This window comes from Macaca fascicularis, chromosome 6 (assembly GCF_037993035.2).
Source record: "Macaca fascicularis isolate 582-1 chromosome 6, T2T-MFA8v1.1".
NCBI classification, from domain to species: domain Eukaryota; kingdom Metazoa; phylum Chordata; class Mammalia; order Primates; family Cercopithecidae; genus Macaca; species Macaca fascicularis.
In genome coordinates, this window is record NC_088380.1 from 138,859,375 (window position 1) to 138,875,506 (window position 16,132).

Genomic DNA, 16,132 nt, shown 5'->3' on the forward strand with positions numbered 1-16,132 from the left:
CACTGCTCACCCTGAGGGCTTCCCCGATCCCTGGCCTTCAGGACCTTTTCCAGAAGCAGATACTCTAGCTATGGTTAGAGGCTTAGAGTGGCCATGAACTCAAGCTTTCAGAAGGCTGCCAGGACAAAACATCCCTTAATCCTTTGCCCTTCAAGTCAAGAAGTCCATTTCAAATGTCAGTCAATTTAAATGGATAAAACAACAACAACATTGAGAATGTCTAACACTTCTGCCCTTCGGGACTGTGCTGGGTGTTTATTGGTATTTATCAGCTAGGTGGCCTGATTCCTATCTGTGAAACTTACATTCTAGTTATAGGGATTTACCTACATGGATGAAAGCAATCATAAAATAGATATGAGATACATAGTTATGGACAAATAAGAATATAGTTCAGTGTTAAAACATATGGTTCTGGTAGTGCCTTTATATATATATAGATACACATACACACATACACATATATAAATATGTACATATGTGTGTGTATGTGTATCTATATACATATATATATACACTTTAAAAATTTTTTGAGTCTCACTGTGTTGCCCAGGCTGGAGTGCAGTAGTGCAATTACAGCTCACTGTAGCCTCAACCTTCTGGGATCAAGCAATCCTCCCACCTCAACCTCCCAAGCTGGGACTATAGGCAATTGCCACCAAACCCAGCTAACTTTTTGTATTTTTTTTGTAGAGACAGGGTTTCACTATGTTGCCCAGGCTGGTCTCAAACTCCTGGGCTCAAGCAATCCTCCTGCCTCTGCCTCCCAAAGTGCTAGGATTACAGATGTGAGCCACCATCCTCAGCCTGACAGTGCCTTCTTTCTTCCTGCCATGATGCACATCTAGCCTGAACTGGACAAACCCATTAAGGGAAAGGGGGCTTGCGCTTTCCTGAGGCCTGGTCATCTCCCCTGGTCACCTCCTGTAGGATCCTCTTTAGGAGGATCTGCAGAGCCCTGTGCCAGCAATTGCACCCTATTTAGAATGATATTGAAGAGCCTACCAAATGCCAGGCACTGTGTTCTGCTCATTTAATGCCCATGCTTTTTTTTTTTTTCCCCAAAAAAAGAAACTAAGGCACAGTGAAGTTAAGGAACTTGCCCAGGATCACACAGACGTTAAACTGGGATTTGTGACCTAGTTCTCCCAAGCACCAAAGCACATGCTCTTAACAACTGTGATTTTTCACTTCATGTTAGAGGCAGTAGCATTAACTTCGACAGGAAAAGATATAGAGTAGAGCATTGTCTTAGAAAGCAGTCTCAAGCATCCTTGGCTTCAGAAGAAGCACCTTCAACCTGCTCCTGGTACCTGATCCAAAGACATTTTGGTGGCTCCACCCCGGCCAGGGACAACCACTGGATATAAGGATATTCTCATTCTGAGGTTTCCAATCCTGGCTGCTCATCACAATCACCCAAGTGCTTTAAGAATACAGATTCTCAGGCCTCTGTTTAAAAGAGTCGAAGTAGGCAAGCCCAGGGAGGAACCTGGCAACCTGCATTTGAGAAGGGCCCCGTGGAACCACCAAGTGTTAGCACAGGCCTGGTCCACAGGTCCTGTCTGTGTGCACCACCCCAGAACCCTCCAAGAGGATGTCTAGTTCCCACTAGTTTATGCAGGGGCTTTGCTTTGTTGTAGTACCAGGGTTATTCTGCTGGGGCCCATGTTCTGGGGCTCTACAATCCAAATAGTGCAGTAGAGAAAAGGCAATGTGGCTGTGAGCTGTGTAAGTGTCTGCTCATTACTAGAAAGAAGGACACTCACATTTGGAGAGCACCTGCTGTGAAGGCAGGCCTGGCACTCTCACTTCTTCATAATAGAAATTCCTCCCTCAGTCTCTTACTGCACATGCACTGTAGGGCCACAAAGTCACAAAGTCCTGGTACTTCATCCTTAAGAGATTTCCCCACCTCAGAGCCTAATAATTTTTATGTTAGTTTCAATTCTAATCAGCTTGGTTACCTTGATTCATAACTCATGGCAAGTTAACATCAGCAAATTAAAAGCAAAAGAATAGGCCGGGCGCAGTTGCTCACACCTGTAATCCCAGCACTTTGGGAAGCTGAGGTAGATGGATCACCTAAAGTCAGGAGTTTGAGACCAGCCTGGCCAATATGGCGAAACCTCATCTCTACTAAAAATACAAAAATTAGTCGGGTGTGGTGGTGGGTGCCTGTAATCTCAGCTACTCAGGAGGCTAAGGCAGGAGAATTGCTTGAACCTGGGAGGCGGAGGTTGCAGTGAGCTGAGATCGCGCCACTGCACTCCAACCTGGGCGACAAGAGTGAAACTCCCTCTCAAAAAACAAACAAGTAAGTAAATAAATAAATATAAATAAAAGTAAAAGAGTATAAGCTCATCAATAGCAGTAAGGATTTGTCACTGACCACTGATGGCTAGCCTCTTTTCCTCAATGATACAGTAATAATAATAATAATAATAGTTTAAATTTATTGGACATTTACCATGGTTCAAGCACTGTGCTAAGCCATATATATATATGGCTCATATATATATATATGGATCATATATTACATATATATATGTATGATCTCATTTAGTCTCTCAACTCCCAATTAATATACCCATTTTATAGAGCAGTAAGCTAAAGACTGAGAGGCAGGAGAATCACTTGAACCTGGGAGGTGGAGGTTGCAGTGAGCTGAGATCACGCCACTGCACTCCAGCCTGGGCCACAGGGCAAGACTCCATCTAAAAAAAACAAATAAGCAAATAAACAGAGATGTGTAAAAAGCAGACATGGCCTCAACGAAGGGACTACATGGCCCTACCCTTCAATAGGCAGTCCTGAGGATCACAGATCAGTGTGGTAAAGGACATCCATTCTCTGACTGTCAGTCAGAGAAAGGCTATATTAGACAACAGGCTTTGTATAACAAGACAGGGAAGTGGGTGTTATATATTTAAAAGGCTTCTGTGTAAAATGGTCTGCAAACATTTTAAAGTGTCAGAATAAGCATCATATATGTAGATGCCCTATTGCCTCCAATTCCCAGACTTCTAAGCATAGTCAAGGTGAAGTGAGAGTTGCATGCATAAGTTTTCCCCATGCATCATAGCCAAAGATACTTCCTTACTACCTCTTAATCTTATGGTTATTTGCATTATTTTGCTTACAGGAGCTAAATCCCCTGAAGCAGCAGAAAGCTTTCATTCTGGACCTATTCAGAACTTGGAATATTGCCATAATGACCATTATGTCTTTGCTGCTATGGTAAGTAATAAGTGACCTGGAAATGCAGACATCCGGCACATAAGTATGCAACTGATTTTCTTTAACTCAGAGGAACATTATGGCAACGCCTGGGTTTTCCTGGGAAAAATTAAGAATATAAAGTTCTAAATTATTTTGAAATGCCTCGATTCAGTTCACGGGACTAGATACTGAAAAAATGTCACTGGGTGCAGTGGCTCACGCCTGTAATCCCAGCACTTTGGGAGGCCAAGGTGGGCAGATCACCTGAGGTCAGGAGTTCAAGACCAATCTGGCCAACATGGTGAAACTCTGTCTCTACTAAAAATACAAAACTTAGCTGGGCATGGTGGCGCATACCTGTAATCTCAGCTACTCGGGAGGCTGAGGCAGGAGAATCCCTTGAACCCAGGAGGTGGAGGTTCCAGTGAGCCTAGATCACACTACTGCACTCTAGCCTAGGCAACAGAGCAAGACTCCATCTTAAAAAAAAAAAAAAAAAAAGGCACAGGGTACAGTATTTAAGTCTGCAGTACTGGGGCCCAAAGGGAAAGCATTCCCTTTCCCCCTCCTAAAGTTATGGGATTGAGATCATTGATGTCCCTGGGTAAGGGTTCCCTCCCCACCAAAAATTATGAGATTAAGACTAATGATGTCCCTGGTGCCTGAGGCAGAGATGCTAATTCAGCTCCTGCTTCCTGAAGCTGACCTGGCAATTGAACAGTGAGGCTAGAATAACCTAGATCCCCATTGCCTGGATTGGAGCCTTGATAAGCTTCTTATACGTGCCAATAGCAAACTAACAAGTGGCTTTCAGGCACAGAAATAGTGAATTGGCTTTATAGATTAGATTTAATAATTTATCTGCCAAGAAAAAAAAGAGAAAGAAAAAAGAAAATTCCTACCCTATGATGGCAGCACACACGCACACACACACACACACACACACACACACACACAGACACGCACACACGATGATCGTCAGAACTGGCAGATTTAGGCTGCAGCTAATCTAAGTTTATTTTTAAGGGCCATCTTACTTGGCAATTAGAAGAGATCAATGACAGAGCTTCTGCCTCTGAATTAAGCAAGTCTGTCCTAGGTACACGGCCTTCTTAGTTCTGACATTTCCGCATATATATATCCCTGATGCAAATGCTCTTGGGCAGTGATGCTACTAAGCTAATAAAAAATTAGTCACTAGTTCTATCTAAGCTGCTCCTATTACTAAATGGGAAAATCACTAAAATCCCTTGAGCAGTAAAGTTTAATTATTTGTTTTGTTTATGAATTAGTCCTTGCATTATCTAATTTGGGTCTAGTATGTGTAAAAAGATCCACCAGTGTTCCTGAAATCATTTTTCAGATATCCTCTGCTTCTCAGTCATGTTAATAATAAACAAATTTCTACACAGGGGCGTCTGCATAGTGCAGTTGTAACAGAAACTCAGGTTCAGTCACTCATAGCTTGCGGCGTCCAATTAACAAGAGCAAGGTCTGATGTAACGAAAGTGACTTTTTATTCCAAATCTAGCTTAGGGAGAAGGGTATTGGCTTCCTGCCTAAAGGGTACCGCTTCTCTTTTTGAAGTGGAAAGCAGGCACTTCTAAAAGGCAGGGGAGGATGCAAGCAGGTGAGGGCTCAGAGGGCTAGCTTGCTGCCTTATCTACTGGGCAGCTGAGCTGGCGCCTTCATGGGCAGAAACAGGTTGTATAGGTGGCCAAAAACTCTAGCAGGCATACTTTAGGTTGGAAATTGACTGATATCGCTTGAGGAAATCTGGGGGGTGAGAGTTCCACTCTGGATCTTCTAAGCACATAGTTAGATGAACTTGCCCTGCAGGGAGTGTCTAGTGAAGAGGAGGTTAAAAGGCTATAATTGCACTTCTAAAGAGGTAAGTAGAAAGTGGGGAAAAGGAGGAAAGAGAAAAGAAGAGAGAGAGAAAATAAACTATCCCTTAGAAAAATGGGGGTACTCAGTTACATAGTTATTTTTTCCACAGAGAAGCTTCTTTTATTAATTGTTATTATTACTATTATTATTATTTTGAGATGGAGTTTAGCTCTGTTGCCCAGGCTGGAGTGCAATGGCGTGATCTCAGCTCACTGCAACCTTCGCCTCCCAAGTTCAAGTTATTCTCCTGTCTCAGCCTCCCAAGTAGCTCGGATTATAGGCACATGCCACCACCACGCCTGGCTAATTTTTGTCTTTTAAGTAGGGACGAAGTTTCACCATGTTGGCCAGGCTGGTCTCAAACTTCTGACCTCAGGTGATTTGCCTGCCTCGGTCTCCCAAAGTGCTGGGATTTCAGGCATGAGCCACCACACACGGCCCACAGAGAAGCTTCTACATGAAAGTTAACTATAATGACAGAATATACAGGCTGCACTCTGTGATAATTTGAAGCCTTAGGGGACATTCACTCTTTTCCCTAAAGAGAATTGGAATTTATTCTAAGTGAATCCCACAGTATGACCCTTGTATCTCTTTTTTGTTAAAGAATGAAATCTGGATTTTATGTTCACTGATGTGACTAATATTTTTTCTTCAAATAATAGCTCTAAGAGACTGAGGAGGTACAAACAATTCAGGAAATAGGAAAACTTGAAATCAACTACCTGAGAAAAGTTATTGTTGAATATTGGTATATATAGACTAGCACTATCCAATAGAACCTTCTGCAGTGACGGAAATGTTTCATATCTGTGTTGTTCAATATAGTAGCCACTAGTTACACGTGGCTATTGAGCACTTGAAGTGTGGCTAGCATAACTAAGGAACTGAATTTGTGGTTTTATTTAATTTTAATTTATTTAAATTTAAGTAGCCAACAAGGTTGTGGCTACTTATAGGACAGCAAGATATAGAGAATTTCTTGACCATCATAAAATTTTAGAGCAATTCACAACATCCCTTTTTCTTTCAGGATGCTGACCTCAGTGGGTTACTTTGCTCTGTCTCTGGATACTCCTAATTTACATGGAGATGCCTACCTGAACTGTTTCCTCTCTGCTTTGATTGAAATTCCAGCTTACATTACAGCCTGGCTGCTATTGCGAACCCTGCCCAGGCGTTATATCATAGCTGCAGTACTGTTCTGGGGAGGAGGTGTGCTTCTCTTCATTCAACTGGTACCTGTGGGTAAGAAGTTAACCAAGATGAACAGCTTACCAGAAAAGACCCACATATTGACTAGGCTGATTCTGAGTCACTGCTCCATGTTTATTCAGCCTTTACATCATAAGCCATTCATAAGTCAATTAGACAGCTGATTGCTCACTACGTATGTTGTTTCCTGTGTTCAAAACAACTACCCCAAACAAAAGAGACAGCCTCAGAGAAGCAGAAAGCACCAAAGAGGAAAAGTAACTCTTCCAGTTATCCCCTTCACAGAAAGACTCACCTAAAATCTCCCTTTAACTCATAGTCATGATTCCTAATTTCTGGCTACTCTCAAACCTTTTCCCTGTGTATATTCAAGTATTACAGTGAGAAGGACATGTCGGTTCCAGGATACATTCAGTGGTTTTCTGGTCTGAATATTTAAGTAGTTAAATAGCGCACAAAAGGATATATGCTTCCCTTTTCCCCTTGTTTCTGATGTTCTCATAATATTAAAATGTCAATAAATTATTGATAGTAATAGAAATACACATTTCTTAGTAATAAGAAACAGGATAGAAAGGATTGGTCCTCCTCTTTGAAGATAAAACTTAACTATATTAACATGCTAATAGCTTACCCATGAAACTGTTGTAACAAACAAAAGACAAGTCAACAAAGGTCACTGAATGCATTAATGACCTAGAATAACAGTAGAACAAAGTACAAAGCCACCCCTCATGCTCCATCTTTGTCCATGCCCAAATACTAGGACACTGGAAGAGAACATGCTATTTTTGGAATATATTTATGTTAATAAAAATACTCCCACTGAAGCAAAAAAGACAATAAAAACAACTGATACAAGAAAGTATCACTTCTAAAAGCACCCTTGCTTATACTGGGTCTCTTTTCCAGATTATTACTTCTTATCCATTGGTCTGGTCATGCTGGGAAAATTTGGAATCACCTCTGCTTTCTCCATGCTGTATGTCTTCACTGCTGAGCTCTACCCAACCCTGGTCAGGAACATGGCAGTGGGGGTCACATCCATGGCCTCCAGAGTGGGCAGCATCATTGCCCCCTACTTTGTTTACCTCGGTGAGCTGCATCTTGTGCATTTGTTCTTCCTTTAAATTAGTTTTCAATATAAAAGTAAGATTTTCATTGTGAAAATGTCAAATAGCATAGAATGTACTGGAAAAAACGTACAAGTTCACCTCTTCTTTCCCAGGAGGAGCTCTAGAAAGCCAACCACAAACTGTTTGGTGAATAGCGCTACAGACATTTTGTTTTGCACAACACCATGTACGCATGTATGTATATACTCTTTTAAACACACAAGCAGGCCGGGCGTGGTGGCTGATGCATGTAATCCCAGCACTTTGGGAGGCCAAGGTGGGTGGATCACCTGAGGCCAGGAGTTCGAGACCAGTCTGGCCAACATGGTGAAACCCTGTCTCTACTAAAAATACAAAAATTGGTGTGATGGCAGGTGCCTGTAATACCAGCTACTCTGGAGGCTGAGGCAGGAGAATTGCTTGAACCCGGGAGGCAGAAGCTGCAGTGAGCCAAGATTGCACCATTGCACTCCAACCTGGGCAACAAGAGTGAAACTCTGTCTCAAAATAATAATAATAATAATAAATAAAAACAATAAACACATAAATAACATTATATATGTTGAAACTTTTTAAACTTAACATTGTATCAGAATATCCTTCCAAATGGTTATATATTGCTCCTTTACCTTCTTTTTAAATAGGCACCTCCTTTTAAAAATGTGTATAAGTACATTTTAAAATAAGTATACCTAAGTATAATCTACAGATAGATTCATACAAGTAAAACTCCTGGAGCAAAGAGTGCCATTAAAAAATTATATATATATATATACACACACACACACACACACACACACACATGTGTGTACATGATGTGCAAAACAAAATGTCTGTAGAACAACTCACCAAACAGTTCATGTTGGTTTTCTAGGGCTCCTCCTGGGAGAGGAGAGGTGAATTTGTACTTTTTTCCAGTACATTCTATGCTATTTGACGTTTTCACAATGAAAATCTTACTTTTATACTGAAACACATAATTTATTTAACTAGGCTCCAATGAATGGAGGACATGTAGGTCATTTCCAGGTTTTTGCTATTACAAATAACATTACAACGAACATTCTCCTATGCTCCTACACCCTTTGTGAATTTACTTACATATATTTGGATTTACAGATAGATTCATAGAAGTAAAATTCCTGCAGCAAAGAGTGCAGTTAAAAATTTCATAGAGCCGGGCGCGGTGGCTCAAGCCTGTAATCCCAGCACTTTGGGAGGCCGAGACGGGCGGATCACGAGGTCAGGAGATCGAGACCATCCTGGCTAACACGGTGAAACCCCGTCTCTACTAAAAATATATAAAAAACTAGCCGGGCGAGGTGGCGGGCGCCTGTAGTCCCAGCTACTCGGGAGGCTGAGGCAGGAGAATGGCGTGAACCCGGGAGGCGGAGCTTGCAGTGAGCTGAGATCCAGCCACTGCACTCCAGCCTGGGCGACAGAGCGAGACTCTGTCTCAAAAAAAAAAAATTTCATAGATATTCCCAAATTGAACTCTACATATTGTACCAAACTATAATTTAATTATTAATAGGTAAGAGTGGTTGTTTTCAATAATCTCACCAACAATAAAGATTACCTAATTCTTTTTTTTTTTTTTTTTTTGAGACAGGGTCTCACTCTGAAGTGTAGTGGTGCCATCCTAGATTCCCAGCTCACTGCAGCCTCAATCTCCCAGGCTCAAGAGATCCTCCCACCTCAGCCTCCCAACTAGCTGGGACTATAGGCATGCACACCATCAAGCCCAGCTAATTTTTTTTTTTTTTTTTCTGGTAGAGACGGGATTTTGCCAGGTTGCTCAGGCTGGTTTTGAACTCCTGGGCTCAAGTGATCCACCCGCCTCAACCTCCCAAAGCGCTGGGATTACAGGCTTGAGCCACAGCACCTGGCCTACCGAATTTTTTAATCATTGGTTATCTGTTATGTGAAAAATGGATATCATTGTTACTTTCATTCCTATTTATTAATTATGAATGAGGTTGAGCATGTTTTTGTGTATTTTTTGGCCATTCTATTTATTTTTCAGTGAACTGACTGCTCATGTTCTTTGCCCTTTTTTTTTTTTTTTTTTTTTTTTTGAGACAGAATCTCACTCTGTCACCCAGGCTGGAATGCAGTGGCACAATCTCGGCTCACTGCAACCTCCGCTGCCCGGGTTCAAGCAATTCTCTTGTCTCAACCTCCTGAATAGCTGGGACTACAGGTGCATGCACTATGCCTGGCTAATTTTTTTTTTTTTTGTATTTTTATTAGAGACGGGGTTTCACCATATTGGTCAGGCTGGTCTCGAACCCCTGACCTCAGGAGATCCACCCACCTTGGCCTCCCAAAGTGCTGGGATTACAGACACGAACCACTGTGCCCAGGCTTCTTTGCCCATTCTTTAATGGTGTATTCATCTTTTTCTCTTTGCAATGGAAGAAATTAGCCCTTTGTATATATGTTGTAAATATTTTTTCTAGTTTACCATTTGTATTTTGACTTTATGATATCTTTGTAATGAAGACAATTTTAGTTTTTATATACTCAAAGGTGTCAATCTGAAATAACACTACACAGGTGTTTCAGTAGCATGTTCAATCTGATGTAGGATCTGACACCCCATGCCTGCTCCTCATTAAGGACTCTACTGGTGAGAAATGCAGACACACCTCATGAATTGGGCAGTTGGTTAACTACTGGTACACATGCACACACACACACACACACCTGAGAACATATATGAATTCTCAGGAAAGGTATAATCCAAATCCTTATAGAGAAAGAGAAACATTTTCCTAACTTAAACATATTCTGCACTGTTGCCCTGTGCCACACCTGAGATAGCAGATTATACAGAGTGCTGTTATTTTTCCCTTTGTCCTTCCCTGTACTTTCATACTATGCTCAGACGGTCCAGTGGCCAGACACTGGTACATAAGATAGAGTCCAAGAGTATTTTACTCCACATAGCTACTCCTGTTAGTGACACAGAGGCCTCAGAGAAGCTGCAATAACAATATTTTCCTTATGTTTTGGGTCAAATGAAATCCATGGGTGTGCTGTTCCTCTGTAAGCTCTGTACGTATACACAGGCAAAGCAAGATGAGAATCTGTTGTTCTCCTGTGTGAGTAAAGCTTCATAAAGAAGAGATTACATATTAACCCAAGACATGTAAGTGCTGCAAAAAGAAGCCAAATCCAGGCACACAGTGCCTTTACAGAATGTGCCTGATACTTATTGTTTACTGATTTAATCTGGCATGAAAATAATACTTAGTTGTTGTTTTTTTGTTTGTTTTGTTTTGTTTTGTTTTGTTTTTTGAGTCTCATAGCTCTGTGGACCTAACTTTCCACTGCAGCCTACTAGTTTGGGCAAAAGCAGAGGTCACACCAGACTTATCATGGCCAAAACCCATCCCTGAAACATCCTGGTTAACCTCCTTCTCCTTGATGTCCTCCTATCCCCCATTTCCAATTACCTCTACCTTAAGAAGATAACTCTGGTAGGCAAAGAACTCTACCAAAGGAACATCTGTCACATATGACTGAGTAGTAGCTTAGAGGATACCAGTTGACAGGAGAGAATGAAAAGCCTTATGATAATGCAAAAGGATTACAGAAATGCATATTGTCATCTGCCAAAAAGAAACTGATATTTTGCTTACTTTTTTTATCTGAAAATATTCAGATTTAAATCCATTCTCTTATACTGTTCACCACCTTCACAAAATGATGCTCAAGAGTGCCCAGAGAGTCCTTGTTTCTGACTGATGTTCTTATGTCCTGTGCTTTATAGGTGCTTACAACAGAATGCTGCCCTACATCGTCATGGGTAGTCTGACTGTCCTGATTGGAATTCTCACCCTTTTTTTCCCTGAAAGTTTAGGAATGACTCTTCCCGAAACCTTAGAGCAGATGCAGAAAGTGAAATGGTAAGTAGAACTTTTAACAAAATGATACCGAAATGCCTTAGGGAGAATATGCATGGAAGAATAGCTAGGAAGGTTCTAAAAGAGGAGAGTAATAAGCAGAGACTAGCTCTATTAGATAATAAAGCATATTGCTGACTGGGCACAGTGGCTCACACCTGTAATCCCAGCACTTTGGGAGGCAGAGGCAGGTGGATCACCTGAGGTCAGGAGTTTGAGACCAGCCTGGCCAACATAGTGCAACCTCGTCTCTAATAAAAATACAAAAAATTAGCTGGGTGCGGTGGCAGTCACATGTAATCCCAGCTACTCAGGACGCTGAGGCAGGAGAACTGCTTGAACCCAGGAGGCAGAGGTTGCAGTGAGCTGAGATCACACCACTGCACTCCAGCCTGGGCAACAAGAGCGAAACTCCATCTCAAATAATAATAATAATAATAATAATAATAATAATAATAATAGGCCGGGCACGGTGGCACATGCCTGTAATCCCAGCACTTTGGGAGGCCGAGGTGGGCTGGTCATGAGGTCAAGAGATCGAGACCATCCTGGCCAACACGGTGAAACCCTGTCTCTGAAATACAAAAATTAGCTGGGCGTGGTGGTGCATGCCTGTAGTCCCAGCTACTCATGAGGCTGAGGCAGGAGAATTGCTTGAACCCAGGAGGTGGAGGTTGCAGTGAGCCAAGATCGTGCCACTGCACACCAGACTGGGCAACAGAGCGAGACTCTGTCTCAAAAATAATAATAATGATAAAGCATATTGTTGAGCAATAGTAACTAAAACAGTGTGATAATGGTATAGGACTAGAAACCAGTGGAATGGGACAGAGTTCAGGATAAAACCTAAGAAAATAAAAAATTCACTATGTAATAAAAAGTAGCAAAGTCAAGGGGGAATAATTATTCAGTAAGAGGTATTAGAACATTCAGCTAGACATTCTGAATAAATTAAAAAGTTGGATCTTAAAAAAATGCATTGGCTGGGCACAGTGGCTCATACCTGTAATCCCAGCACTTAGGGAGATTGAGGCAGGCAGATTGCTTGAGGTCAGGAGTTCAAGACCAGCCTGGCCAACATGATGAAACCCCATCTCTACCAAAAATACAAAAATTAGCCAGGCGTGGTGGTGCACCCCTGTAATCCCAGCTACTTGGGAGACTGAGGCAGGAGAATCGCTTGAACCAGGGTGACAGAGGTTGCAGTGAGCCAAGATCGTGCCACTGCATTCCAGTCTGGGTGACAGAGCAAGACTCTGTCTCCAAAAAAAAAAAAGCATCAAGATAAAATCCAGACAGTTAAAAAATTTAGGCCTAAAAATGTAAAATCATAAATGTACCAGGAGGAAACTAACATTTTTATAACCTTAGAGAAGATCTTACCGAGCATAACATAAAATCAAAGAACCATAAAGGAACAGATTGATATATCTGATTGTACATTTTTAAAATTATTGGCAAGGCAAAAAGAAACCACCCACAAAGGCAAAAGTCAATAAGCCAGGAGAAAATATTTGCTACACAAAATCTAGATGTAAGGCTAATATACCTAATATACAAAAAGCTCATAGCAATCAGTGAGAAAAAGACAAACAGTTCAGTAGGAAAACCAGCAAAGGATAAGAACAGATAGTTTAGAGAAGAAGTCACTTCAGGGTCCAATATACACATGAAAAAAGTTATTTGTCCACATTAATAAGGAAATGCAAAAATAAAACAATTCAACCTCATTTTTTTGGCTTATGAGATTGTGCAAGGGTTTTTCTTCTTGACGCGAACCAATTCTGACACCTATTGAGTGTCCTATAATTCAGTTCAATTTTGACAATACCTGAAGTTAGCATCAGACTCCATAGGTGTAAAGACTCAGTCCCACAATACTGCCTCGCTTCACTCGCCACTCGCAAGTGTCAGATCCCCAGGTTACCCACATTTCTCTCTGACTTTCCTACCAAATCTGGGGTTCCAAACAAATCCCCTCCTCGGGTTTGATTATTTGCTAGAATGACTCACAGCACTCAGAACACTGACCACTTTATAAGAAACACTGGTTTCTTTATTTTTATTTTTATTTTTTTTTATTTTATTTATTTATTTATTTTTTTGAGACGGAGTCTCGCTCTCTCTCCCAGGCTGGAGTGCAGTGGCCGGATCTCAGCTCACTGCAAGCTCCGCCTCCCGGGTTTACGCCATTCTCCTGCCTCCGCCTCCCAAGTAGCTGGGACTACAGGCGCCCGCCACTGCGCCCGGCTAGTTTTTTGTATTTTTTAGTAGAGACGGGGTTTCACCACGTTAGCCAGGATGGTCTCGATCTCCTGACCTCGTGATCCGCCCGTCTCGGCCTCCCAAAGTGCTGGGATTACAGGCTTGAGCCACCGCGCCCGGCCTGAAACACTGGTTTCTTATAAAGGATACAAATGAACAGCCAGATGAAGAGGTACATGTGGAGAGGTCTGGAAAGGTCCTTAGTGCAGAGGTTCTGTCCCTGTGGAGTTAAATAAGGTGCACTGCCCTCCTGGCACATGGATGTGGTCACCAACTCGGAAGCTCTCCAAACCCCATCATTTAGAGGTTTTCATGGAGGTTTAGTCACATTGGCATGATGGATTAAGTCTATCCCCAGCCTCTCTCCTCTCCCCAGAGTTTCCAGGTTTCTAATCAAGGCTTGGTCTTCTGGTGACCAGCCCCCACCCTGAAGCTATCTAAGGGCCCTGCCAGGGTTGCCTCATTAGAACAACAGAAGCTCTTATCACGCCCTATCACTCCGGAAATTATAAGAGATTTAGGATCTCCGTGTCAGGAACCAGGGACAAAGACCAGTATCTTTTTATGACACCACAGCCAACATTTAAAAGATTAGTAGTATTTAGGAGAAGTTTAGAGTTTTGAGTAACACTGCCTGGCTTTAAATCCCAAATCTACTGCAAACATTTGGGCATATCACTTAATATTCACTAAGCCTCAGTATTCCCATCTGCTATATGGGATATTTCATATGGCTATTTTGAGGTGACAAAACATAAAGTGTTCTCAGTGCCTGGCCTTGATAAAGGTAACTCTGCATGTGAATTAATTCTGATCCCTGACAGAACATTTACAGCAAAAAAGTGCCCATTTTTGATAAGTTGTTTTGTTCTAATGATAGAACTACTTCTGTAACAACTTTAATTGCCAAGAATTTCATGCCTCCCTCTCTATCATTTGCTTGGGAAAACTGTGAAAGAGTTTAAATTCTGGCTTCTATACTTAATTAAGAAAGTGGCCTCAGATGTTTAAAAGCATAAAATACTAGATCTACACTATGAGGTTCTCATTAGAGTTACTTGTTCATTGATTGGAGAAATATTTTTCAATGTCAGTTTGGAGCGTTTTGAGGAGGAAAGTCTTGAATATTTAATTTTCTTTAGCATCTATTTTATTTTCAGGTTCAGATCTGGGAAAAAAACAAGAGACTCAATGGAGACAGAAGAAAATCCCAAGGTTCTAATAACTGCATTCTGAAAAAATATCTCCCCCATTTGGTGAAGTGAAAAACAGATAAATAAGACTCTGTGGAGAAATCCGTTGTTCCCGCTGAAATGGACTGACTGTAATGATTGACACTAAAATGAACCTTGCTATCAAGAAATGCTCGTCATACAGTAAACTCTGGAGAATTCTTCCAGATAATGTCCTTGCTTTGCAAACCAACCATTTCTAGAGAGTCTCCTTACTCATTAATTCGATGAAATGGATTGGTAAGAGGTCTTGAAAACATGTTAGTCAAGGACTGGTAAAATATATATAAAGATTAACCCTCTTTTCCAATTATACAAATGCTATCCAAATAAAAATAACATCATTTTATTAATGCAAATATTAGGTGACAACAATGTGTGTGTGTGTGTGTGTGTGTGTGTGTGTACATTTGGAAGCAAACCAGCACATTCAAAATTATAGTAGTTTCTGAAGTGAACCAAATGATTATACACAGCATTCCTATCCAAAAAACCTTACAAACTCCTTTGAGAGGGATTGATGGCTGTTAGAGGAAAAAACAAACCATTTTTTACCCTCTACTGTCACAGTCAACCCGCAATACTTCTGTGACCAGATGTGGTGGGGGGCTCCTCACACACCAAGCAATTCTCCAGCAGATACCAACAGGGTGCTCTCTAATGGAATTCAGCTCTGACCCTATCTGCGGGAGACAGTATCAGATCCCACAGGTTGTGTGCTCTGTCCCTCTTCAGATGCCATTCAGATGTCCAAGCCACACGCACCTCTGACCTACCAGCTACGAACCAGGGTTTCTATAGCCCCCTTCTTGGGTTCAATTAATTTGCTAGAAAGGCTCACCAAATTCAGCTAAACCTTTACATTTTCCAATTTATTATAAAGGATACAGATGAACAGCCAGATGAAGCAGCATGTAGGGCTAGGTCTGGAAGGATTCTAAGTGCAAGAGCTTCTGTCCCAGTGAAGCTGGGGTGCAGTGCCCTCCCAGCTTGTGGACACATTTACTGGAAGCTCCTCAAATCTTGTTGTTCAAGAGTTTTTAGAGAGCTTGATCTCCAGCACCTTCCCCACCCAGAGGTCAGTGGGTAGAGCTGAAAGTTCCAACCCTCTAATTCCTCAAATGACCGGTCTTTCCAGGGACTAGCCCCATCATAAGAATACCTAGGGCCCCACATTAAGTAACCTCATTAGCATAAACTCAGGAGTTATCTAATCCAAGGGGCTCATTATGACTAATGAGATACTCCTACCACTCAGGAAGTTCTAGAGGTTTGGGGAACT

At 41.6% G+C, this 16,132-nt stretch overlaps 1 protein-coding gene across 3 annotated transcripts in view; it reads left to right on the plus strand.

Annotated features, from left to right (window-relative positions):
• Positions 1-15,209, plus strand: part of SLC22A4 (solute carrier family 22 member 4) — a 49,743-nt gene extending 34,534 nt beyond the window's left edge. For all 3 annotated transcript variants that reach the window (XM_005557721.4, XM_073994209.1, XM_065546719.1), the window contains 5 exons: positions 3,146-3,240; positions 6,146-6,360; positions 7,240-7,422; positions 11,221-11,356; positions 14,779-15,209. In XM_005557721.4, coding sequence (XP_005557778.1) covers positions 3,146-3,240; positions 6,146-6,360; positions 7,240-7,422; positions 11,221-11,356; positions 14,779-14,854 — 705 coding nt within the window. In that variant the 3' untranslated portion in view covers positions 14,855-15,209. The remainder of the gene's footprint in view (positions 1-3,145; positions 3,241-6,145; positions 6,361-7,239; positions 7,423-11,220; positions 11,357-14,778) is intronic.
• The last annotated feature ends 923 nt before the right edge of the window (positions 15,210-16,132 follow it).